General features: G+C 46.6%; 1 protein-coding gene across 1 annotated transcript in view; it reads left to right on the top strand.

Annotated features, from left to right (window-relative positions):
• ASTN2 (astrotactin 2) overlaps positions 1 to 24,760 on the top strand; it is a 644,195-nt gene that overhangs the window by 244,621 nt on the left and 374,814 nt on the right. Inside the window, 3 exon segments of the mRNA XM_019510513.1 lie at positions 3,728 to 3,812; positions 4,019 to 4,093; positions 4,590 to 4,727. Coding sequence (XP_019366058.1) covers positions 3,728 to 3,812; positions 4,019 to 4,093; positions 4,590 to 4,727 — 298 coding nt within the window.

Here is a 24,760-nt window from a genome sequence, read left to right as displayed (position 1 = left end):
GGGGGGGGGGGGGGGGGGGCGCTGATTTTATAAATATTGTAACTCTCAAAGTACTCTCTAAACACTAATTAATGTGGTCTCCTCACAGCACAAGCTTTGCAAAACCTTTGTCACTAAAGCGGAAGCTGGATGCAACTTGCATCCTCTCAAGTTTTGTGACTGGTTCAAAATTGTGGGCAAGCCACACACCTAATCCAAGTTTCCGGTGACTCTGAGATGACTGACCACTTTACCTTGAAAGCACACAAGAATTTAGTGGCTCAAGCTGTGATTTTTTTTAGTTGTGTTTCTACAGCTTGCTCAAAACTGAAATGCAGAAAATGCAGGGTCTTTCACAAGTGAAGGTGGAGGCACAGGTCACCTTCCCTTGTGACTGACGGGACAACTTGAATTCTCCCTTTTCTCCTTTGACTAGCCCAGCTTACAACACGCATACAAGATAGGAGTGAGCTCAGCATTGCAGCTGGAACTGCTGAAACAAGGATGTCAGTTTATAAAGATGGAGACAGGTGCCTCATGAGGTTTTAAAAAAAAGCCCATTGAAATCAATGGAAGCTAGGTACCATAACCTGGTCAAGCAGTTCAGATATCCCGTTAAAGCACTTTTCTGGATCTTTTGATGCCTAAATGTGCTTGAAACTCTGGCCTAGAGTGTCAATGGCCTGATTTTTCAAAACAATGCCCTACCCGGCTGCTTCCCATTGTCAGGGTACCAGATTTTTAAAAATCTTAACACTTAATATGTTGAATTCTCTTGTGTCTTGCATCGTTTTGACATGAAGCAGATCAGTTGTACCTTGGTGCCATGATTCCAGATGCCTTGGTCTTCCTGCCGCTGAAGGGTAGTTCAATATGTCTCTGCTGTCTGAAAAGAGTTTAATATCCAAACGGGGAAAGCAGCCAGTTGGCAGAGGTTGCCATCTTTCTTTACTGAAATAAACCTCCCAATGAAAGGTTGGGACTGGGACTGGAGTCAATGAAATCAGTATTCCTGTGGGTTGATAGAGGCTCTGCTTCAGACACCAAAGTGACCCAGCAGAAAACAAACCAGAGGCCAAAATCAGCAGCTGTGCTGTACAAGAGAAGGTTTAACTGTCTTGGCCTCTGCACTTAGCAGTAGCAAGGGACTAGGTAAAATCAACCTCATGCTAACCCTTAAGGAGAGACCAGGCGTCTTTCAGCCCCATGTGTCCAGGTGGCTGGCATCAGTAGGGACTTACTGTAATCCTGGGGGTTTGAGCTTCAGTGTGGATGATGGGCCAGCACCCCCAGTTCCCCACAGTTGTGCTTTGCAAGCATTTTGAGAAGCTTCTCATTTGCAGAACACACATTTGTTATGTAATAAGCGTCAAGAATTAATGATCCACGCAGCAGCTGAGAAAACTTGCCTGCTAAGCACTCTTAGAAAAAATAACTGGTGTTTGTCTGTTTGTTTGCTTTATTGATGGTTCGGCTGGCGCATCCATTCCTGAAAACCAGAAGCCTCCTCCACAGCCCCTCCGGACAGTCAGGCTCATCCCTTGGCATGTGCATTCTTGCAGGGGACAAAACTGCTCCCCCTTTCCCCAGGCCCCTTCCCTTTGGAGAGGTAGCGCTTCCACCTCTTGTGTTATGAATCACGAGGTTAGCAGCTTCTGGCAGATCGTAAATCAGTACTTCGAAGTCACTAGGACAAATCCCAGGACATTTAATCTTTAATATTAGACGTGTTTAAGGCGGTGAATATTTCATGAAAGTGCTGTTGCATTTTAGCACATCATTAGCTGTCTCTTTTTTTTTTCTGTCTCCCCACTTTGCTGACAGTTCTCCTCCAAATCTTCACAGCCGAACCCCCCCATTTCCTTTCCCTCTGATAACAAAGCTCCTTACATTAATCCCCATGAGACATTTTAAGGTCTCTTAGGAAGTGAGAGAACACACTTATGTTTGACAGTGTGTATTAACTCTGTCGGGGTGTCTCCCTCTCCTCTTACTCCCATCATGTCTTTCCTACACCCTATTGGCTGGGGCCAGAGGGAGTGGCACTGGTTTAAATGCACTCTCAGACATGGTGCATACATGCGTGCACACCTCCCCAACTGTCACTGTGTTTAAAACTCAGCCCAGAGCCCTGCTAGGTGAAAACATTAGCTGAAGGGGAAAAGGAGGTGGGGAGAGGAGTGGAAAAATCAACACAAGCTTTTAACGACGAGCACACGTGCAAATCCAATTAATTTTTTATTTTGTCATCTCTTGCTCCAGGATATGTATTTCTCCCAAACACAGAATCAATTTGGGCCAAGCAAAGTTAGGTCTCTGGAGTGGAAAATTCATGATGCCTTCACTCCCTCTGCAGCAAGAGGGATGAGGAGAGCGGTTTGGAGGTCCAGCTAGGAAGGGGACCATAGCGAGAAGGGTTGAGTGGCAGAACTGAGTAACAGATCAAATAAAATTGTTGTTGTCATCATGTATCTCCTTTTAGGGAGGAGGACTGCTGTCTTCATCACATCTGTGAGCCTGGGGTGGGAGTGGAGCCTTTCTGCAAGCATACTTGGGGACTGTTCACATTAAGAGCAAGCTTTGGTCCAAGGTTTTAGGGAGGAAAGAGTGAGATGTGAGAAATGAGTCAAGATTACTTCTGTCAGGGGAGACTGGGTGGCTTGCACGACTGGTGAGGAGATAACGGAGACCTTATTTATTCAGGGGGCTGGTGTGACTCTTTCCCAGCTGAGGAGGAGATCGGAAGCTGTTGCGATGAACTGGTGGTCACGGATAGCATCACATGTGTGTGCACAATTCATGGAGCCCAGCTGCAGCCAAGGGACAGGGCCCAGCATGGACTAGGGGAGGAGAATAACTTTTAAACGTGGAGAGCCGCAGGGACAAAGTCAGTCTTTCCCGACTTTGAGGGCCATTACCTCGGCTATGTTACTCTGCTGAAGTCTGCCCTTGCTAAATCAGATTCCTCAGTGCACTCATTTAGGGCCACATCCTGCAGTCTTGATTCAGGCCAAGTCTGTGAGAAGGTGTGCCGCCTCAAGTGACAGAGGAAGGCTCCGGGACTTCGTCTGTCAGAGTGCTGCATTTATCTGTGCTGCAAGACTGCACTTCATGCTCCTTCTGCCTGTAGCAGGGAGCAGATGGATGACCTGATCCTACTCTGTGCTAAGCACCCTTGCTTCCTGGGGGTCCTGTATGGAGCAGTGGGAGGTACCGAGGTGCAGAACTTTGTGCTGACTGCATGGTCTGTCTCTAACAGAAGAATCAGCCCCAAAACTATTCAGTCTTCTTTAATCTCTTCCTTCTTCCTGTGTGTTGAGCTGCACTGCAATGTAGCTGCACTCAAGGCAGGACCAGGCAGAGGGATAATCTTTTATAAAAGGTGGAGGGGGCTAGCTGAAACTCAGAGAAAGCTGCAGAGAGTCACAGGAACAGAGAACTGGGAGGGAATGGTTCATTGAGTCCAGTCCCCTGCTATCACAAGTGTTGCATCGTATAATCCCCTTCATAAGCTTATTGTGTCTCTTTACCTTTCTCGAGCTCATCACCCTAAGATGAAGGGACAGTCTGAAGCTGTTTTGGATCCACGCTGCGAATGCATGGGAGGAAGCAGTGTGAGGACTATTAGTATTGGCATCTGTGGATAAGCAGGCGCATGGATGGCAGGCTGCAGGAGTCCTACACAGGGATTCCTCACGTCTTCCCTGCAGACCAGAAGTTTAATCTCTCTCTCTCGTTTCCCTTTCAGGAGAGTGCAGCTGCCATGAAGGCTATGCCCCTGACCCAGTGCATCGACATCTGTGTGTGCGCAGTGATTGGGGACACAGTGAAGGGTGAGTGGAGAGAAAACCTACCAAATTTCAGATAGAAAAGCTGGAGCTGTGCTCTTCTCCCTTGATCTCCTCCTTGCACATTATTGCAGATATTGCTAACATGCATAGTAAGGTGTAAACCCAGCTCTGGGCACCACTGGTGCCTTTGACCCTCAGTGTTTTGCCTTTCCTTGCTGACTGACCTACTCTCCCTCTTTGTTTCTCAGGCCTTGGCCCTACACAACACTTGAAAGGGGCTATGACTTAGTCACAGGAGAGCAAGCGCCAGAGAAAATACTCAGGTATATTGAATGATGTGTCAGTGTGCGTGGCTGGGCGGGGGGGGTGGCGTGCCTGTTTGGGTACCGTTGTGATAGGCTTTGTGATCAGTAGCTCCTGGCACCATCCTGTACTGCTGCTTGCCGATCTCTTGAAGGATAGCAAGGCCTCTTCTCTCATGTGGTCCCCATCCTCTTGGCATGTGCCTGATCAGGAATCAGCACTGAAGGACGCATGAACAGAAATGTCCTGGTGTTCCCCTCTGTGGGTTAAATGCAGACAGTTCACAAACTGTGCTCTGTCTGCCATTCCTCCCTTACCCCTCCTCTTTGCTATTCCTGTCTCATTTCCCAGTGCTTGGCTTTCTGAAGAGAGAGGCCCAGAGGCTTTGTAGTACATCCCATGATGCCATCAAACAGCCCCTGGTGCTGTAACTACCAGACAGTCAGATACTGAAGAAAGGCCTAGCACTTGCTATGTATTTCCTGGTTTTATGCTATACTCTTGTCTTCCTTTTAGGTCCACCTATAGTTTGGGTCAGGGGCTCTGGCTGCCGGTCAGTAAGAGCTTTGTGGTTCCACCTGTGGAGCTTTCCATCAATCCTCTTGCCAGCTGCAAGACAGATGTACTGGTGACAGAAGACCCAGCAGATGTCAGGTAGGGAACACATCTCTCTCACTGAGACAACTCGTAAAAAGATGAAATGTCCTACCCTTTTGGTGGGCTCCTTTTCTTCTAGGCTGAGTGCTTCTTGGTGTACTTTATAGGGTCATTTTTCAGCATGTTGCCTGGGATCAGCAGTGAATCTGCATAGGTGCTGGATGTTCACCTGCCATTAGGCATCTCCTGTATCAGTCCATTCCCAAAGAAGATCACGTTTTCTATGCCCCCTGCCTCCTCCCATGTCTCTGTTCATGTCTGAGGTGATAGAGCTCCACTTCAGTTGTTGATCTAGTGGAAACCTCTGCAAAGAGACTTTTGATGCAGCTTCTTCAGATATGAAGCTGTTCCGTTGTCTAGTTTTGAGGAACATAGGCCAGCTCTGCACATACAGTTGCTTGGACTTACCTAAAGGCATGTTTTTAAATCCAGTTATACTGATGCAGATCCTGTGTGGAGCCCTCAAAGCAATCTACACCTGGCTTCTGGTGGTGTGGCTTGCATTCGATGCTATTACCAAGGCAGAGTAAGAAGTCAGAAGTGTCAGCAGCTCAAGTAACTAGCAAGTGTCACTAATGCATACAAGCAGGAAAATGGAGTCTCTGCAAGGTCCAAGGTGGGTATAGGGAACAATGTCAGAAAGAATACTTGGTTACTTGGCAAAGAGATTATCTTTTAGAAGCACTTACGTAAATGTCAACAGATCTGAACCCAGGAAATAGTTCTCTTGGTTTTCAAAGCACGAGGCACTAGCTGCAGGCAGAAATGAAGGGTGAAGAGAAACGTGCGTTTACACTGCCTTCAGCACATTGCCGGCCTTCTGTTTGAGCTGCGTTTTTTCCCCTGGTGTTTCTCTGAAAACCTAGTGGATTCTGTTTGGTTTTCTGACTTGGGCTATTCTTTTCCCCAGGTGCCATCTGGCTTGTGCCGGGTTTAGTTTGGAAGCTGTATCGAAGGGTGTAGGCAGAAGAAAAAGCAGCTCTGCTTGTGGAGAAGGCTTGTATGGTCTAGAGTGTGGGTGTGTAGGAAGTATTGGGGCAGGGGGGTTGCCTTACAGTCATTACCATAGGCAAGTCACTTGTACACCCTGTACCTGCTGCACAGTTGGGTGTAAAGCTAGATTTCAGGGAGACCCAGCTACCATGCTGCAGCAGAGCTGTGATGGCTGTCAGCTGGACCAGGGTAGCAGAGGTGCAGGACACACCCCCTTCTTTCCCTAATATGTGAAGGTTTGACATATCCTCTCACAGCACAAGCTCCCTTCTTATACCCCTTCTCCCAGCCATCTGGCATTTCTAAAGTCAGACGGAGATTGAGAGAATATTTGAGTTTTGCTGTATGGAAACTTTGGGCTATTTGGCCTCTCTATTCTAGATACATGCTCCCCTTTCCCCTGAATGTGGGGCCTCCTGTGTATCCTTGTCTCTGATGCAACACTGCTCTTTGGGTGGTAAGCTCCACTGAGTCTCTCTCTGTCTCTGCACTCAGTAGCATGAGTAATGTTGTTGGTATAGTTCCTATCTTCCTTTATGTTAGCAGCAAGCTAGACCCAAAGTCAGCTTTAGGAGAGCAGCATTTGGAGGAAGCAGCTAGGCGTCAGCACTTCTGGGTCCCATTATCTTTCTGCAGTGCCCCTACCCTCTGTGCTGTGCCAGCCCTCCCATTTTTCCTCACAGTCAGTTTTGCACCTGCTTTCTCCTCACCTTTGTATTTTGCATGTGCTCCTCCCTGGGCTTCTCTGGAGAGCTACTACCTTCCCCTACTAAAGTTTGCCTTATACCATGACACCTCCAAGATGCCCGTGCTGTGGTGTAGCCATTACCATTTGGCTACCAGGGATACTAGCTGGGCATTTACTGAACATAAATCCCAACTATGGGGACAAAACAATGCCCTGTTTCGCTTTTGTCCCTTTTTCTTCTCCCCCTGATGTGCTAGTTTTCTCATTTGTGCTGTAAGATATTATGGTACTTGGGCTTCAAGGGTATATATACCTCACCCAACACGTTGCCGGTATTCTTGGACTAGAAATATTTTGCTCCAGAGTACTGTGTATCAGTTGCACCTATTCCCTCTCGTCTACCTGGCCACCTCAGTGCAAACTGTACAATGTGTCCTATCTAAAGTGCTTTAACTCTACAGAGCTCAGATCCCCTAGACAGATTTTTTTTGTTATCCAACCCAAAGCTTTCTGTGAGACAAGAATGCATTAGCCACATTTAACCGATTGACATGGACTCTGGGGAGGAGGTTTAAGTGTCTTGACCAAAATCATGCAAGAAGTCTACAGCAGAGCCAGGATGCCATTCAGTGCTTTTGCTACTAAACTTTGGCTCAGCTTTCAACAAGTAGCTGCATATTACGCCTCCCACCTATGGGACTGTAGCGAGTGTTACTCTGTTTGCAAAGCATGGTGTGGTGCTAGAATGAAAGGGGAAGGGTCAATGTGTTACTGCATTTTTAATGTCTCCCACCCCACCGAGCCAGGAATATGTCACCCCCACCACCCTGCCATCACTGCATTTTAGTTCAAGCTATCTTAATAAAGGCAAAGTCTATTAAGTTCACTTTCCTCTTGGCTACAGTAACTGTCTTTTGACAGTGATCCTCATAGAAAGTTCCTGGGATCACTTGCTCCTGGCAAGGGGGTGAAAGGATAAGCATCAAGGAGGGTGGGGGGTGGCTTCTGAAGCTGAGAACATCGCCTACTCCCTGGTAAACGAGACTTGAATCTAGAATTTCAGATATAAATATTGGAGTGACCCAGGTAGAATAAAGGGAGAGCAGTTCACCAAGCTTGTATCTCACATGCAGGAGATGCTAAATTATTAAAACTTTAATAAACGTAATAATAAATATTTGATGTTGAATTATGGAAGGTTTCACGATACAGTGCAAGCCAAAAAACCATCTATTATATCTGCATTAGAACTTAAACACTTCTCAAGCGGGGATCAGGTTGTCAGCTCAGGTTCCTGGCTATCCTGTGATGGATGAAAACCAAGGTGATGCAGTCGTAGCTTAGTGCTGCCGGCTTTTGAGTGTAACAGATGGAGGGTAGTCAAACAGTGTGCTGTTTCATAGAAATAAAGGCCACAGTGATCATTGGATCTGCAAGTCTGGCCACCTGTGTATCACAGGCTATAAAGTTTCACCAGGACTTTCTGTATGTAGAGTTTAGTGATTTAGAATAAATATTTCATTCCTCAAAAAGCTAGAAAGTGCATCACATGTAGAAAACAGGAAAAATCAGGGCATTGCCATTAATATATGTGCATATAGAACAGGGGTGGGCAAAATGCAGTCTGTGGGCCGGGAGTGGCTTGCCAGGCCATTCTGTTTGGCCTACGGGGCCCTAAAAATTTTAGAAAATTAATATTTATCTACCCCTGGCTCCCTGTCATGCGGCCCTCAATGGCTTGCTAAAACTCAATAAGTGGCCGTCCACCAAAAATAATTGCCCGTCCCAGTATAGAAGCTCAAAGCAGAAGGGACACTATTTCTTGAATTGCCATCTTAAAAAGTATGCCTGTAGCATCCTTAATGCTTTTTCTTTAATCAGAATGTCCTTTTTGCTGTTTTGAAATCTTCATACAAAATATCTCAGTCCCTTGAAGTTTTTAAAGGCAGATAGGCAGATTCCAGGACCGAACATTTGCTGCAATGCTGAGAATAGGCGATGCCATCATGCCTACTGTCCTGTCTCAGTGCTGGAAGTTTTGAGGTGCTTTTTTGTAACCAGAAAGCTGCTTTGAAAGTTTAGTTTTGCAGTAAATAATCAAACACACCCTCTTCTCATCTCTTCACTCTATCTATCTGGTCTATCTAGCTGGATGGGTGGAGGACAGATAACACAACTGTCTCTCGGGGGTGTCGTTCTGAAGTAATGACTTCCAATATATGACCCGGCTCTTGGGCACTGCAATGGAGTAGCTGCATTGTTATCGTATCGCTGCACCTGGAAGTTCCTATTTGCAGAGCTGCAGTGCAATGGGAGTCATACGGTCATGTCCCTATGGTGGAAGTTCCCGTTGGTTGTGCGGTGAAGCATTCTCTCTAATACTGTCATGACCCAGAGCCAGGGGTTCTCATATCTTATTCTGCAAAACTGTAGCGGTTGCAGCCATCTGAGCCCTCTGAGGTTCCTGTTCGCTGTAGTGTAATGTTGTAGCAGCAATTCAGCCCGTGTTCCTTTCATGTCCTTAATAACAAGCGTGCTGCGTTCCTTCAGACTTTCATTAGTCGGTCACCTTTTGGACCAAGGGTCACATGCACCAAAAAGTTTAATGGACGAAAATTGCAGAAAGCCTGCTTTTGAGGGAGAGAAAAACACATACAAAGTCTTTAGAACTCAAAGGGTAAGGGTCTGAGGGTGGCCTTTAGCTTTTATGAAGCTGCTTGAGACTGTGAAAAAGGCAGATAGAGACCTCCCTTTCAGTGTCTGTTCAGTTAAGTGTTGGCTCCTGCTTCGCCCTGTTGTTCAGAGGGGATATTGTTCTTGTGCTGTGCCGCTGAGTGGCATGGCAGCAGTCAGCTGCGTGCGCTGACCCTGTGCAGTGTCTCTGGTGAAGCAAGTCAGCAGCCTTGCTTCTGCAGGTCTGAGTTCAAATGTGGACCTTGAGAAGCTGCTTTAGAAATGTAAGAGGGAAAATATATCCTCTATAGTAATCAGGAGTTAATTCAGAGAAGTGCTGTGGTCTGTGTTGTACAGGCGGGCTGACTAGGTTGCCATATCAGTTGCTTGTAGCCTGATAATCTATGAATCTACAAATTACAAAACGTATTCCATCCTATGTGCCTCTCAGTATATGTTAATCAGGACTCATAGTAGAGATGATAGCTTTTATTAGACCAACAAGATTTTTGCAAGAAAAAATCTTTAATTGAAAAATGTTTTTGCAAAAATCTTGTTGGTCTAATAAAAGATATCATCTCTACTATGAGTCCTGATTGCCTTTTCCTTGAGACCAATATGGCTACAACCTGGATACCTCTCAGTATATGTTATCATTTCACTCTGTCGCTTAGATGGTAGCTTTAAGCATATTGTGGGCAAGGGCTTTCTATAGCAGTGTCATTACTGCATCAGGTTCACCTGGCTGTAGTTATTAAACAAGTCACTGGTCAATAAAGGCACGCAGTGCCTGAGACACCCGTCTACATGGGTGACTGCTGCAGACTGATCAGTAGCAGAAGTGGAAAATGTAACAATGAAATCATAGAGAAGTAGTTGAATGGGTTGTGCTTTGGGCATGGGTGAGCAGAAACTGCATGGTTACAGCAATCGAGAATGGGCTATAGAGCCTTTCACCTTTATCCAGGCCCAGCTACCATGACCTACAAATGGCATAGCTGATGCCGTCTCTGCGGCTTCTACAAATCTGCCCAGTTTTACTGGAGATTAGTCCTCACTCCCAAGCCATCCATGCTTAAAGGCCGTGTTACAGTCTGGTTTGGGGTCCAAGGATGGAAGGGGGCTGGTGGGGCCTGAACTGATCTCATTGGGTTTGTGCTTAGGGATGTTGGTGAGTGTAACACACACACACTCTCTCTCACTTACGGCTGTGCTGCTCACCTGCGTTCAACAGTTTCATCTCTGCTCCCCTCTCCAAAGTGGAGGTTTCACGCACTCCTGCTTTGTCACCGATTCCAAAGAAAAGTTTATCATTTAGCCTGAGCAGACATAAATCACAGGAGCAGAACCTCAGCTGCCAGCTGACATGACTTATAGCTCTATCGTTATGGCAACCATAGAAACAAATAAAAGCCCTGCTTTTGCTTGACAAGCCTTTGAGGTGTCCTGATGGAGAGGCAAGTGTTCAGCGGAAGAATGAATTCTCTTAAACTCTGTCGATTCATCTTCGTTTTGCTCCCAAGCGAGCCCTTTTGCTCTCTGAATTCTTTGGCAAAATGCAATCAACAGGTTCCACCCCCTCACACGCTCCTCTCGCTGCTGCACATGCTTCTTGCTTTTCAGCAGAACAGCACAGAAAAGAAAAAAAAAAGCTCTGTCTGCTGTCTCTGAACTGCCCCAGTACGAGAGGTGAGCCCTGCAGGGAAACGTGCAGTTGAATGCCGAGATTGGCTTCTGAGTGCAAGTCCCCAGGGGTTTCTGTCCCTGCACTTGTCTTGTGACGTGACCTTTGAGCTAGTCAGTCAGAGTAACACGGTCAGAAGCGCTTAAGTGCATTAGGAGCCTAGCCCCTCTTTCAGAGGGGATTATGGTGTTTTGGAGTCCACCAAATTGCATTGAAGGTCAGTGACCAGGACCCCATTCTGTCAGGCTGAAATACCTTATTCAAGGACTGTATAACTAGGCACAGAAAGGGAGGCGACGTTCCCAAGGTCACACAGGGAAGTGAGGGATAAATGAGAACTCGTGATTCTCAACCCAGCTACTTATCCGCTGGACCACAGCAAATTGGACACCGATTCCAAGACCCACTTGTAAACCAATGACTTATAAATCAGTCCATCCCCTCCCCCCCATACTCCTGTTTCATGTAGAATGAGTTTTCTGCTTTTCTCAAGTACCACCTGATTAGATACAAGAGTCTTTCTGTTTCTCTCTCTCTTTCTCCAAGTTCACGCATGCTGTTCTGTATTTCTCCGTTCTGCCCAAGTGATTCATTCATGGCGGCAGCACCTGCTTGTTTACAGAACTTCAAGGAAACGAGCTTGGCCGGGCACCGTGCCGGGGCCTGGGTTACTGGGTGGCGCGTGGCAATGATGGACGGAAGGGACGCAGCTGATTAGAGAGCCTGTAATGTCCAGAGGTGTTCATGGTAGTGCTCGTTACAACTTGGAGTCACAGGAGATGCCAAGAGCGACTCCCAAGCCCCTTCTCCTCTCCTGTATTGAAGATCTGCCTAGTGGGTCCCTTCTGTGAAGTGTGTCCCCTCCCTTAAGGACAGCCCAGGCACCAAATTGGAAGAGGGCTCTGTGGCAGTCACCCGTCCTGTAAGAAACCAGTTTCTGCTGGGAGGGGGAATGGGTTAGCGTAAAGTGAGTCCTTTATCAGCCCCTTTAATCAATGGTAGCCTTGAGCCGCAGAGAGCTACCTTCAAAAGCTATTGCTCTGTCGATAATGGCAGCAGCCGGCGCCAATAAAAGCAGCCCTGAGCCCCTGACAGCAGGTGCTGGTGATGAATGGACAGCTTAACACGATGGAGCAAATTGATCATTGCATCACCAACCACATCTTATTCATTTCTGAAGAGAGGGCAATTCATTACCCTGCGTGAAGCGGAAGCCGCGTCGTCGCCAGAGAGAACAGCCCCGCCGCACTGGCCAGCAGCTCTTGTCACCCTGATGGTTTCTTGCTTCATGAAGGCAGTGGAGAAGGGGAGCCCCACATTTTGAAAAGCCAGGATTGGGACTGTCCTTGGGCACAACCTCCAAGGCACGTAAGCTGGAGGAGATGTTTTGCTGAGAGGCAGATAGGAATATGCCTCAGCCCAGTGCTTGTAAACGCATCATCATCCTAGCTGCTTCTGGGAATTGTTCCTCCGTCCCTGCTTCCCACTTTGATTTATGAAAGCAGATTAACAGAGCCAGATATGTCTAGCTTGGCTAAGGGATGACTAAGTGGAGACCTAACCTTGCAAAAAAGTTGTGAATGGTACAAACGCCAGAGGAGGAAAGGAATTATTTAGGATCTTGCAAAGCAGGGTAACTAGGAGTGAGGAGGGGAAAGAAAGTAAGTTAAACACTATCCTAAAATTGTCTGGGTGGATCAGATCTGAGGTTCAGGGCAGTGAGTCTCTTGCATCAGACAGTGCCCCTCCACCATCACTTGAGTCAAGGCAAAGCATGGAGAGCCCTTGTAGCAAGCCGTTACAAAATAACCTGGATCCTGAGCAAGTTTCTTCTGACCCCAGTCATCAGCATCCTGAAGTAAGAGAGTTTATGTTTCTTCCAAAGCTCTTAGAGTTTTTGTTTTTATTATTATTGTCACTTTGAACCTGATATCTTTGGTCCCTCTCAGGCTCCACCCCAAGGAAAACTGTAGAAACTAGGCTGGAGCCTAGTTTTAGCAAGTCCAGGAACCTGGGAGCATAAATAAAAGCGCCCCCACCACCATTTTGAAGCAGGGGAGGCTAATATGATACATGAGATGCTGCAGTGCTTTAATTAGAGAGGCTCTGAGAGCCGCTCTAATTAAAACACCCGCTCCCCCTACTCCTGTAGTATGTGTATAAACACCCTGAAGTTTTACCTGAGTCTGACCACTTCTGCAGAACAGGGATGATTGATGCATCACAGCCAGGCAGAAGGGAGAAAAGAAAGCTAGATTTTATTGATATGTTTATTGAACCAATTAAAAGAAACCCAAACTCCAATTATAAGATTGTTTGATCCCAACCGGAAACGCTCCCTTTCATTTGCTCTGGATTTTTCAAAACAGGATTGTTTGATATTGGTCTCTGAAGCTTCCCTAAATTCAAGTTTTTTTTTTTATCCCACCTCTTCAAAAGACATGTGGGAGATTGTCTGTGAGTGTTCGTGATTAATAACAATGATGGGCACTTGTGACAACCCCCAGAGGCTCCAGACAGGAGCAGGCCCCCCCTCTGCCAGGCTCTGTGCAGACACTTTACAAAGTCCTGATTTCTTTTGCCTTCAAGCAGCCTGTTGGCACGGACCTTCCTGCTCTGTGGTGAGGTGATTGAACAGGGTCCTGCAGGCATCAGGGGAAAAATGCAGGAGAGGAGCCTTTATAAAATGCTGAGGTAAAGCAGCTGGGGCACTGCCAGACTGCTCGCTCTTAGAACCAGTTGCTTGCAATGTGGCTTTTCTTTCCCCTCCTTCTCCTCCCCTTGGATATTTTATTTTGTTCCCAGGATTTTCTTTGGTTAAACAGCATCCAGAGTGTTTGTTATAGCTGCCTGTTCAAGGATGATGCATACCCTGTAACCTCTCTATTTATAGAGACTTGCAATGGTATTTTCTTTTTGTCTTTTTTTTTTTTTTTTTATCCTTCCCCTGTCTAAAGTTTATTAGCTCCACCAGTGTGGCCACCACTGATCTGTGAACAGAATTGTAGAAATTATGGATAGGAAAGATGAGTTTGTTCATTTTTCCCCCAAGATAGGCAGATTCTTGTGGAGCTTATCCCTTCTGGCATCACAAAGTTGGGTCTATAGCTGCCGCACTGGTAATGGGTTTCAAGCCCTTCCTTGCCTGCACAAACGTCACCTGCCTGTATTCCTCGCCACTTATCCATATTTTTTTTTCTTGTCCCGGGGTCAGCCAAGCAATTCTGGATCCTATGAATACAATTCATTGCACACCTACAGGCCCTCAAATTGTGTAGGGACTTGTGCGGTGGTACCACGCCGCAGTGTTACGCCACATGACCTGTGTTTGATTGTTCAGCATGAAACTCTTGTTCCAAAATGAATGAGGTCATGTTTCCAGCAGGGGTGAAAGTTGTTGTTATGCTGGATAATATCTGCTGAAAAATCCGAGTCTGTCGTTTGATTTTAAAAAGTATTTGTGTAATTGGAACGTGCCTAGAGTTTTGACACCGTTGATATCCTGTGCCAGTGCAAGCTCTACTGAGTTCATCTAGTCCAGGGCATGTGACCGGATCCCCACACCAGGACGGAGCTGGACGGTTGAATCAATCTTCTCCCCTAATGCGGGAGTTGTCCCATCTCTGTTGGGTTTTAAAAGGGTGGTCTCAAGTCATTGAGATGCCAGATATTACCTCTCTGGTGGAAAAGTCTGATGTAAAACACATGCCTGCCTTTTTCTAAAATTTGTCCTAATTCTTATTTTAGACAGGCTGTGTTGTCTCACCACTTCGCATGCACAATCATATACTCTACTATTTTTCAGGAACTACAAACATTCCCCTGCTCTCTCTCTTGGCAGCAGCTGGTTGAAGCCTCTCCTTCTAATGCAGTGGTTCTCGATCAATTTTATACCATTTGTCCACCTAACAAGACTAAGGGGAAAAATAAGGAGGATCCTTTCACTCATCCAGCTATAAGAAAAGACAAGGGGGATCCTGACCCTCGTGGAAACTTCTTATTTCCCCTCCCCTCTCAGACTGTGAGACTATGGCTTAAAGGTGCAGCTAGGCTGGCAGGAAAAGCAATGAGATATAAAGGGGGGAAAAAAATGGCAATGTTAATTTTAGCACCTTGCAAAACACAGCTGGGTTTGGGGGAGGGAAGCATTGCTTCTGAAGTGGAGATAGATACAATGGTTAAGGAATTAAATGTTTGTTCTTAGGTTTCTAAGCAGGTGTTGAAAACAAAGGAAAGATCATTTTAAAGGTACATGAATTAAAACTATATAAAAATAATAGCAATGAAAAAAGCCCGTGGGGGTGGAGATGCAATAGTTATCAGCCAGGAGACGGTGGGTGGGTGCTACAGCTGACGTCTGTAGACATAGGCAGGAGGACAGAGCAAGTGGAAATGGGACCTTGGAAACCTCCTCCATGCTTGACCTTTCTGCCCCTTGGCTGTGGAATCGTGAGGAGAGGAGGATGCCGACTGGAGGCGGTTTCCTTTCTGAATAAGCCATCGACAAGGGTGGCACAAAGAAGCTGGGGGTGAGGAGCGTGTTAGAAGATAACATATCAGCAGGGCTCATCTGCATACAGTGTTGGTCTGCTTCAATTAAAGGCATGATTTATAACTGATTGAGTTAGGCCAGTGTGAACGGCTGCATGGATGCTCTTGTTCCAGCTTAAGCTAGGCTTGGGAGACGGCTATGCAAGCAAGCCCAAAGTAAGCCAAGGGGGGGAACTTAGTGTGTCTGTGGTACCTGCCCACATGCGTGCTTTTTTCCTGCAGTATATGTGAGGTAGATTATCCCACTTTCATAGAGGGGCAAGCCAGCCACATTTAACACAGGGCAAGAGCTTGCACACAAACTGTTACTCTGAAGTAGCTGACGCTGTATGTTTAAACCAATGATTCTCAACCTTTTTAGCCGTAGCAGCCCAGCCCTCCACAACTTTGGCATCATCCCTGGTTGTGAACCACTGTGGTCAGCTTAGGTCCGTGCTTTTCAGGTGCATGATAGTGCCTCCAGGTAAAAGTGCACTGCATGCCTGCTGCACAGCCAGACCAGGACAGGCTGGGGCACATGCACATGCTGCACTAGGGTTCTGCAATCAGTGCAAAGCAGGCAGGAAAGCCAGCTTGTGCTCTAGCCTTTCCCAGTCCAACCGTGCATGGCATTGCCTGGAAAGTGCGCTAAACCAGATTTAAGTCACAGAAGGATTTGCACTGCAATTATTTATTGCATATAAATTGGGGCAGATTGGCATGTGAACGAGGTACATGGTTGCACTTGGTTCAATGGCTTGGCCCTACAGGAAACAGACCCATCCCATTATCGTAGAGTGGAGGGTCTCCACCTCTTTCCGAGCATAGACCTTATCTCAATGGATAAGAGAGGAAGGACTGTGAAGTAGCCCAGGACTTGGAAGACTAGGATTCAAGGCATTGTTCTGCCACAGACTTCCTAAAGTTCTCATTAGGGAAAGCTGGCATCTTGTGAACTGCCAGCTCCAGGTGGGCTTTGCTGGGGGAACGTCTGTCCTGGAAGTGTCTGAATTGGATACTCTCTGTTTCTCTCTACCACTCCTTATCTCCAATAACAAGTAATGGATTTCCACAGCCAGAGGACAAAATTAACACTTGTCGGGCACAAAACTTTCTAGGAGTTTAGTAAATTTCTGTGGTGAACACCCAGCCTGTGTGAAGGACAAACACAGTTTGGAGGGTGAGGAAGGGGAGAGGGCAGTGAGTGATGATCTCTGTCTTCTGAAATCTGTGTCTGTCTGTACTAGGTCCATCAGCTGCTGAGGACAGTGACCATCCCTTGAATATCTGGAATAGGCCTCCAGGTGTGGTAGAGGCTATATAACTTTATTCATGCACCTGCTTCAGTGCATTTTCATTCACAGATTTATTGACACTTTGCCTTGCCTTTACCGAAAACCTCATTCTTTGCTCAGAGAATAGGTTTGATCAACTCAGGGAGGATACACTGAATTTTCCCTACATCACAGAGAAATTAAATACACGAAGGGTGCCTGAAGTGATGGATGCAGCTCATGTTTAACTACAGCTTGTGCTTTCATCGTAATAGTAACATTAGGTATGATATGCATCCAGTGGACAACTTCAGTTTTTCTGAGACGACAAGCTGTGGGAGTGGAGAAGGACACGCTGGTCTGAGTCCAGTGCAGAGAGAGGAAATGTGGAGGGAAGGGGATGGAGCAAGTGCATTTCCCTGACTTGTTCTGTAATATTGCAGGCCTCATAACACTGAGATAAACAGCCCGATTGAGAACGTGAGTAAACGAGGCCTGGAATTGGGACAGGCACAATTGTAGGCAGTGAACCGATGAGGCTTTGGTCTCCAAAGACAAATAAAGTTAATTAGTTTCAGCTTCTGCTTTGGAGCAGCCGGTGCTTGGGTGATGTTTCCATTGACTCTGGTGGATTCGGTACAGTGCTTCACGATTGCCTGCCAGTCCTCCTGCTCCTGAGAGGATTTGAATCCATGCTGGGGCATTACCCGCTGCCCTGGAGTGATTTATTTGGGGGGGAAGATTTTTCCTTGTACCTTGAGAGAGAGCTGGTGCTGCATTTTCAAAGCAGCTTTGCAGCTCAGTAGATGGACATTGGGCCTCGCATGTAGCCCCACTCTGCCCCAGGTCATTACTTCAAATCTCATCTCAGTTAGCAGTGGGTAAAGATTACTGTCACATCATAAGCTCTGTGGTGGCCTGGGTGAAATGAAAGGAAAGTCTCCCTCTAGTTCCTGGTGAACTTGAGTTTGCATAACACACAACCTTGAACAGTTTCAGCAAGGAAGGCCAAGGCCAAATTCTTGCCTGTGAACTAGTTGGAGCCCCTTAGTCCTGTGCCTTCTGGCCATGATCTAAGCTTTTGCCACTGGCATGAGATCCTTCAGTGCCAGCAGAGACTTGGATCGAATGAGGCCACATTTCTTCCCCATCCTCTTTATAACAACAGTTTCCATGATGCAGAAGAAATTGCCTGCTGCCCCTTTCCGGACAGCGTACATCCAGTTTGCACCACTCGAGTTGCTCTAAGTGGACTTGGCAGGGCTGGGGCATCTGGGTCAATGCACTGATGCCCTCCCCTCTCCCCCCGATGAGACTTGACTCAGCCTTCAGTTCTGCAGGTCAGAATGAGCATGAACTCCTAAAGGACTGGGCTGGGAGAAGGAAGGTGCAGGGCCCCTGTCTGCCTTGTCCAGGGAGCATGGTTTATGCTCCAGATCTGTCAGTCAGGTGCCCTTAAAATAATCTGCATTTAAAATAATCTGTTTGTGTAACACAGCACACTTCTTTTTGGGATCTTGTTCCCAGCTGCTTTGTGACTGTTGGTAGGTGTAGCACAGCCAAAGTGCTTTGCTTTAGCTCTGCGTCACATACTTCACCAATTCAGGTTTCACTGTATTCTCTATTTTATTTTGTCTTGTTTTTTCAAGGAATTGATATGATCTTACAAGGCCCCTCTCCCCTTTGCCCAGTCTGGCTCTGGTGGGTGCAGAGGAATTAATTTGCTTGCTAAACTCTCTCAGGCTACTACAAATATCATTGTGCAGTGGTGGGGTGGGGGAGTGTGATTGGTATGAATTTCCAGGCAGTATACAGACAGGTACTGAGCAGAATGCTGTTTAGAAAAAAGCAAAATCAAATGAGAAGCTCGCTGAAGTTGGAAAAAACCCAACAAAACCCTAGGTGAAACCCAGCAAAAATAATCCCATCCTGAGAATTGTCCTAATTTCACTGCCTGATGAATTACTGAGCACTAATCAATTCACCTCCAGACATTTCCTCTGGTGTTTTAAATATAATGAGCTGCTATTGGCTTAAACCAAATGCCTTTTATCATAATACAGATCAGCGTTGTGCGGGTCCTACTGCTGTGGAACAACACAAACTGTACACAAGACACTGCACTCTGCCTCTAGGGACTCCTTATAGTCTGTGAGTTGAGTCAGGAGGACACCCTGTTAACTAAATGGAAATAAGTAGAACGACAAAAGGAAGGAGTGATGTGGATGCACAAGGAGAGTGCTGTCGCTTGTAGAATTAGCCCCATCTGTGCCATGGCTTGAAAGAAGGTCATTCAGGAATAGCTATCAAGCTAACTCAAGTGTGTGTGGTTTCATGTGTGTATGTGTGTGCATGTGTACATGTGTATGTGTGTAGGGGGAACATGGGGGAAGCATGAATGATGTTTAGAGGCCAGAACTGGATGTAGGGAGTTCTGAGACACTCAGGTTTTAAGGGCAGGAGTGGAGCATTATATTCATTTAGTTCAAACACCTGCAGAACAAGCCCATAGCTTCTGGCTGGGATGGAGTTGTATGTTCTCTTCCCTGCTGGGCCACAGACTCGGTGCTCCCTGGGGTGAATTGTGCAAGGCCTGGTTTCCATCTTTTCTTTTCTTTCTTTCTCTCTAAGAGGTGCTGACCATCCACAAATCCAGTTCAAGCCAGCGGGAGATGTGGGTTCTCTGCCCCCGCTGGAAGTCCTGCCTTTCCCATCAGTGCAAATATGAATGACTTGAGTTAAATGCTGAAATCAGGCACAGTTTATTTCCAGGCTGTCTGTGTTGTTTAGCTTCTGGCACATGAGAAGTCCTTGAGGCTGGAGCAAAGCTGGAGGCCCTTGAGTACAGGGTGCTCCCCATGGGCAGGATGTTGTTATTTTGTTGGATGAGTAACTCCTCGAACACCTCTGTCACTAGCATATTGGATCTCGGGTTTCATTTCTGGTACAACCATAGTCTTTCTTATTCGCTTCAGGCAAGTCGCACAGAACTTAATTCACACGGCCTCTTTGCTTAGTGTAAAACAGGTGAATTCTGTTTACCTACCACCCTTTACTGCCAGGGTTGTGTCAGTGGGCCTTAACATAATTGGGAATCAGAACCAGAAGCTCTCTGTGCCTCAGTCCCACATCTGTAGCAGTTGGCTACTGCTTCCTTTCTCCCACTCTGTCTTGTTTATGTAGGTTGCAAACCCTGGGGCAGGGCATGTCTCTTGCTACATGCCTGGCAAATGAGCCTGGATGACAGCTTCTGGCCACTGAGCTTCTGTAATATAAATAATAATAGGTCCCCATATGCATTCTTCCTGCAGTGTGATCCTTTAATGCAACTCTGCCTAATTCTTTCTCCTCCCCAGCTCTTCCTTCCATCATGGCCTCCCAGCCCTGCCCCGTAACCCATTGACACAAATGGAGTAGATCTCCCAGATGTTCAGAAGTCCTGCTGAACCCAATGACAAAGAATTAAGCACACGCTAATAGGTCTTCAATAATGTGGAAGACTTAAAATGATATTAATGAGGTGAGAAGTAAGGCAGGACACTAAGTAAATATGTACTGAGCCTTTGCAATGAAAAGGCTCTTTTATTCAGTTCAATCCACCTTTTTTCCCCCATTTGCTATGTATTAAGCAGAGAGGAGGTTGCAGCCTAAAAAAAAATCCTGTAAATCTGAGGCTTTGGTTTCAGCTCAGATTTGGGGTCCAAACTCCATTTGGTTATACTTCTTACCGAGGGTACAATTATAAATAATTTATAACAGGTTATTAATTAGTTAACAAATGATTTAATACAGGGCCAGACAGTCCAAAAGTTTGTAGTTTGCTTATACTCTCTGTAATACAATACTTACATCTGTAATACACTTTTAAGATCTCTTAGGAGTTGTTTACACAAGGCAGTAGCCCAGGAAAACTATTTCAGAACAGTTGTCGCTAACTTATTGTGTAGAAACCCTTATTCACCTCTAACATAGTCCATTTTGCAAGTGGATTAAATTCACCCATGCATAGGCATTCTTGGTGCCAGGATAAAGTTTACACAGGGAGTTAGTGTGAAATGACTATTGCTCTTTCTAGTTATATCCTAGCTAATCGTGGAATAGTTTCTCCATATAACCAAGCTCTTAAGCATGCATTAACCCTGTATAATCCATAAATGTAACTCAAACTTGGATTATGACTCTCTGAATTCAGTGGAATACAGGCTAAGGTTTCTAAGGGATCAGAGCTGAGCAATTGGATGCTGACAGAAGTGATGTGACATTTGATTCCAAGATCGGCCCCCTGAAGCACTCTACAGATGTGCCCTTACTGAAGGGCACAGCTGAAGAGTGCTTTGAAAGGGCCTGATCCCACTGACAGTCTGAACCCTCATTACATGAGGGTTCAGATGAAGCACTTTAATTAACACGTGTTAGCACATGCTGGGAGCAGGGCTAGGCTGACAGCCTGGTTCCTGGTGCTTTTTTCAGCATAGGTATGGAGGGGAGGGAGAGGTGGAAGCTGGGTCTGGAGTTTGTCCAGCCAACACTGGAGGGTAGGGTGGGTGGATTGGAGCCCTCTTGCTCTCCTTTCCCCGCTGCAAGGTGAGGAGCCTCCAGTCCACCTGCCCCAGTGCTGGCTGGCTGGACAAACCCCAGAGGAGCTCCCTCCTTTCCCTTTCCCCACTCCCTTTCTGAAGACAGTGTCAAGGCTAGGGGGGAGAGGAGTGGGGCTAGGGGAGACCGGCTGCAGCCTCCCAGCCACTCCAAATTGCAGCTTGAACGTATGTTGGGTTTGAGGAATCACTGTAACTCATAGCGTTTCCTGCAAAGTGCTCTTCTGTTTGCACCCTATATTCTGAGTACTATTTGTGCACCTGGCTCAGCACCTCTGCCTCAGCAACTGTCTTTTGCCTCCAAGCACAGCTGTGCCTGCCATCACCTTAACTGCACCCTGGACATCTGGGGCTAGGTTATAAATTCTCTGGGTTCCTCCTTGAGACTACAAAGTGCAGCATGTGCCCAGACTGCCCAGGCTTCTTGGTAGCTAAGTTAGGAAGAGCACTTTGCTGCGCTGTGATCATCTATTCTGTTTTCTTTTTCTTGCAACATTGAACTGATTTCTTGTGAGGAAATCATCCCAAAGCCTTCTCAGAGCCACACTGCACGGGATACACATTAACCAACTACAGACTCACGTGGGTTACACAAAACGTGCTATTTGGTTTGTTATATTTTGACACCCCTGTGTCTTCTGTTTGCCTGCTCAGTCATTACCCAAATAAATCTGTGTTTGAGCATTTTTCCTAAATGTTGGCAGAGCCCAGACTCTTGAGGCTGAATCCTCTAGGCTGGTGGCATTACCTGCTGATGCAACAGCAGCTACTAAGGATCTGTCAGGGAAATACCCCAGGACCGGTTATCTGCAAAAGTCCTGACTGTTATAAATAGTTGTTTCAGAAGTGATTTCCTTGCTGACAGTTAGATGTATTGTTCCATGTAGCTTATTATACTGCCCTCATCATGAGAGGAGTCAGGTGTCTATGGAAAAGGACATTTGGGGGGGGGGGGTAGGCATTGTGCATTGAGTCCAGTTAACAGCGGACAGGCGTCCGCTCTACAAATCTTTATTGGCAGTCTCACTAAGTGAGCTTGAGGGGCACTGAACTCTCCTCTTTCCTCACAAATGGTTTCTGCAGGGCAGAGTGGTGACTTATTGGCAGGCGCTTGTAGAAATGGATTGGTGCTTGCATCCCTGACTACCCAGCAGGGAAATTAATAAAGAAATGCATTTTCACATAACCATATTTAAAGGCATTGGTGAGCTATGCTTCTTCTACCAGCTCAGTAGCACTGTGATGTGTTTATTTACATTCCTTTTAACCACAGAAAGGAAGGATTTCTTTTACTCAAGGGTGGTTTAAATAAAACAGATGTAAGTAGAGCCCAGACTAAGCCCAAGAAAGTTTCAGAGCAAAGAGATTAATATGTGAATCATTAACAACCCCAGCAACTCTGGGCAGCATGTTGGGGTGATAGGTGCAGATGTAGCAGAGGGAAGCAACTGAATATGTCCAGGAATCATCAGCCTAACTATATTGCCCCATCCCTGCTGGAGGAGAGCGTTGGAATTGTTGCTAGCCCCTTGCTCAGCCAAGGGAGGCTGCAAATGCAAATGCAAAAGCAAGGGCTGTGAAGACCCCATTACTGTGTTGTGTGGCTTCATCAGTTGTGGCTTTGCTGAGGTTTAAAGGAGTATGAAAAGGTTTAGCATTAAACATGTGTCTTGCCAGCCTTTTGGCAGCCTGTATTAGAGAGCTCTGCGTGTGCATGCACGGCCAGCTGTAAACTCCATTCCCTTGCACGTGGCAGAGTTGAAGAGGGGAGTTAAAGGCAGAAGCCTGGCATCCTTTTGCCTGATAGATTGCAGTTCTTGATTGGCAACAGCATCTCTGCACGTGACACTTCCTTCTCTTGGAGGGAGATCAGCTGTTGCCCTCTGGGGTCACTGTCTCCTGCATGTCTATGCCTCACTCGCATCTTTCTTGCCTGATTTGTGTGTCATAGGCTGTAAGGGAGCCCTTTCTCCAGGGTCTGATGGCAGTGATATGCTTAAAGCAACTGACTGTCCTGGATTTTCAGAAAGAGTCCTGATTTCAAGGCTGTGTGCCTGAGGACTCCCTGAAATGGGGCTTTCATTGCAAATTTGAAGACTTGGTTCCTGATACGTACCCTATTAGGGTCAGGGATTCACAAACCATGCAGCTGCAGGGACCCAGAAAACAACAAGCTACTGTCGATGTGAGAGATACTCTGAGCTGCGTCTGGTATGCTGCCATTGCCTGCAGTGACTCAGGATCTTTGTGGGGGGGTCAGTCTATGAGGCTGTGTGTATGCTAAGGTGAAAAGCACTGCAAGGATTCCTGTTTTTGTCTCCCTATTCAGCCCACAAGACAGATCAGAATTGGACCACTCCCCAGGTCAGCTTATTCAGTCTAATTAAATACAAAGCGATGGGTCCATTCCTTATCACGCCTCATCTTCCTGTTTATTTAAGGAACATCGAAGGGCAGAGATTGCAACAGGAGCATGCCCTGGTTAGAAGAAAGCATCTTCTGAGGCATCATTATTAGTTGTGATCTGCTGCACCACTACTAGCTCTTGGCTTTTTCTCCCATGTTGCCTTATTTCTGCTCTCCTAGCACAGAGGTAACCCTCTTCTGCCAGGTGTGGGGTCCAAGCCAGCAGCCTGTTCAGTCCACGGCTTCTGTCTTTGTTCAGTCCACAGCCTCTTTGGGGGAAATCAGACACAAAGGATTTCCCAGTACTTGAGTCCAAAAAGTTCCAGGAGTCTGACAGATGCTGTGAGAGAGTTTTGTGCTGCAGGGAGCCCATTCTTTTTTGAAGAGAGCATAACCATATTATGAGATTATACAGCATGAACTTCCCGAACTTCTGGCCTCTCTTGGCAGCTGTGACAATTTGATTGCTCATCTGTACATCATCTGCATCAGAGCTGGGATTCAGGGACCTTTGAGGCATGCTGCAGGGTTCATCTCAGGATGGGGGCTGGAAGAAGGATGTAGCACAGAGACCTAAACAGGATGAATTATAACTGGAGGAGAAGCGGGGGGCAGTTCCAGGGAGGGTGGCAAATCTGTGCACAAGGCAATCGATCCTTTACAGCTTGGTGTTTGGAGTTGGGTGGTTTTTCAAAGCAAATTTATCAAAATGAAGCTGGGCGTGAAATGCCGAAGTGTGACCCAGTTAGAAAATCCAAGTCAAACTCTCTGCTCTGCTCATGGATTGAGGATGCTACCTCACAGACCCTCCCTCTGCCAATACAGTAGCTGCTATGTTTGCATTTCACCCTAGAGAGGAGTGGGTTTTGTCCCAGGCCCTGAACTCTTTCCAAGTGCTGTCTGCTATTGCACATGTTCTGTGTACCACCCCCTCAGTAAGAGTCTCTTTGCATGGCTCTCACATTTATGTTCAGGATGATATCTCTGGATAGCAGTCTCAGGCTAGGAATGCTCCAGCTAAAGCGCAGAAATCGGGCAAAGTAGCTGCTTTAATGTGGCCGTTGGTTTGCTCCAATCAACACCCCCATACAATGAGCCTGAGAGTGGCTTGGGTGGGGTAGGGGGAAGGGCAGGAGTGGGTACGCTCCACGACAGTCTAGTGCAGCTGCATTACCCCCTTTCTGAGA

This window comes from Gavialis gangeticus, unplaced genomic scaffold (assembly GCF_001723915.1).
Source record: "Gavialis gangeticus isolate Ggan-Ray unplaced genomic scaffold, GavGan_comp1, whole genome shotgun sequence".
In the NCBI taxonomy this organism is placed as follows: Eukaryota; Metazoa; Chordata; order Crocodylia; family Gavialidae; genus Gavialis; species Gavialis gangeticus.
This window is presented reverse-complemented; position numbering and strand designations above follow the sequence as displayed.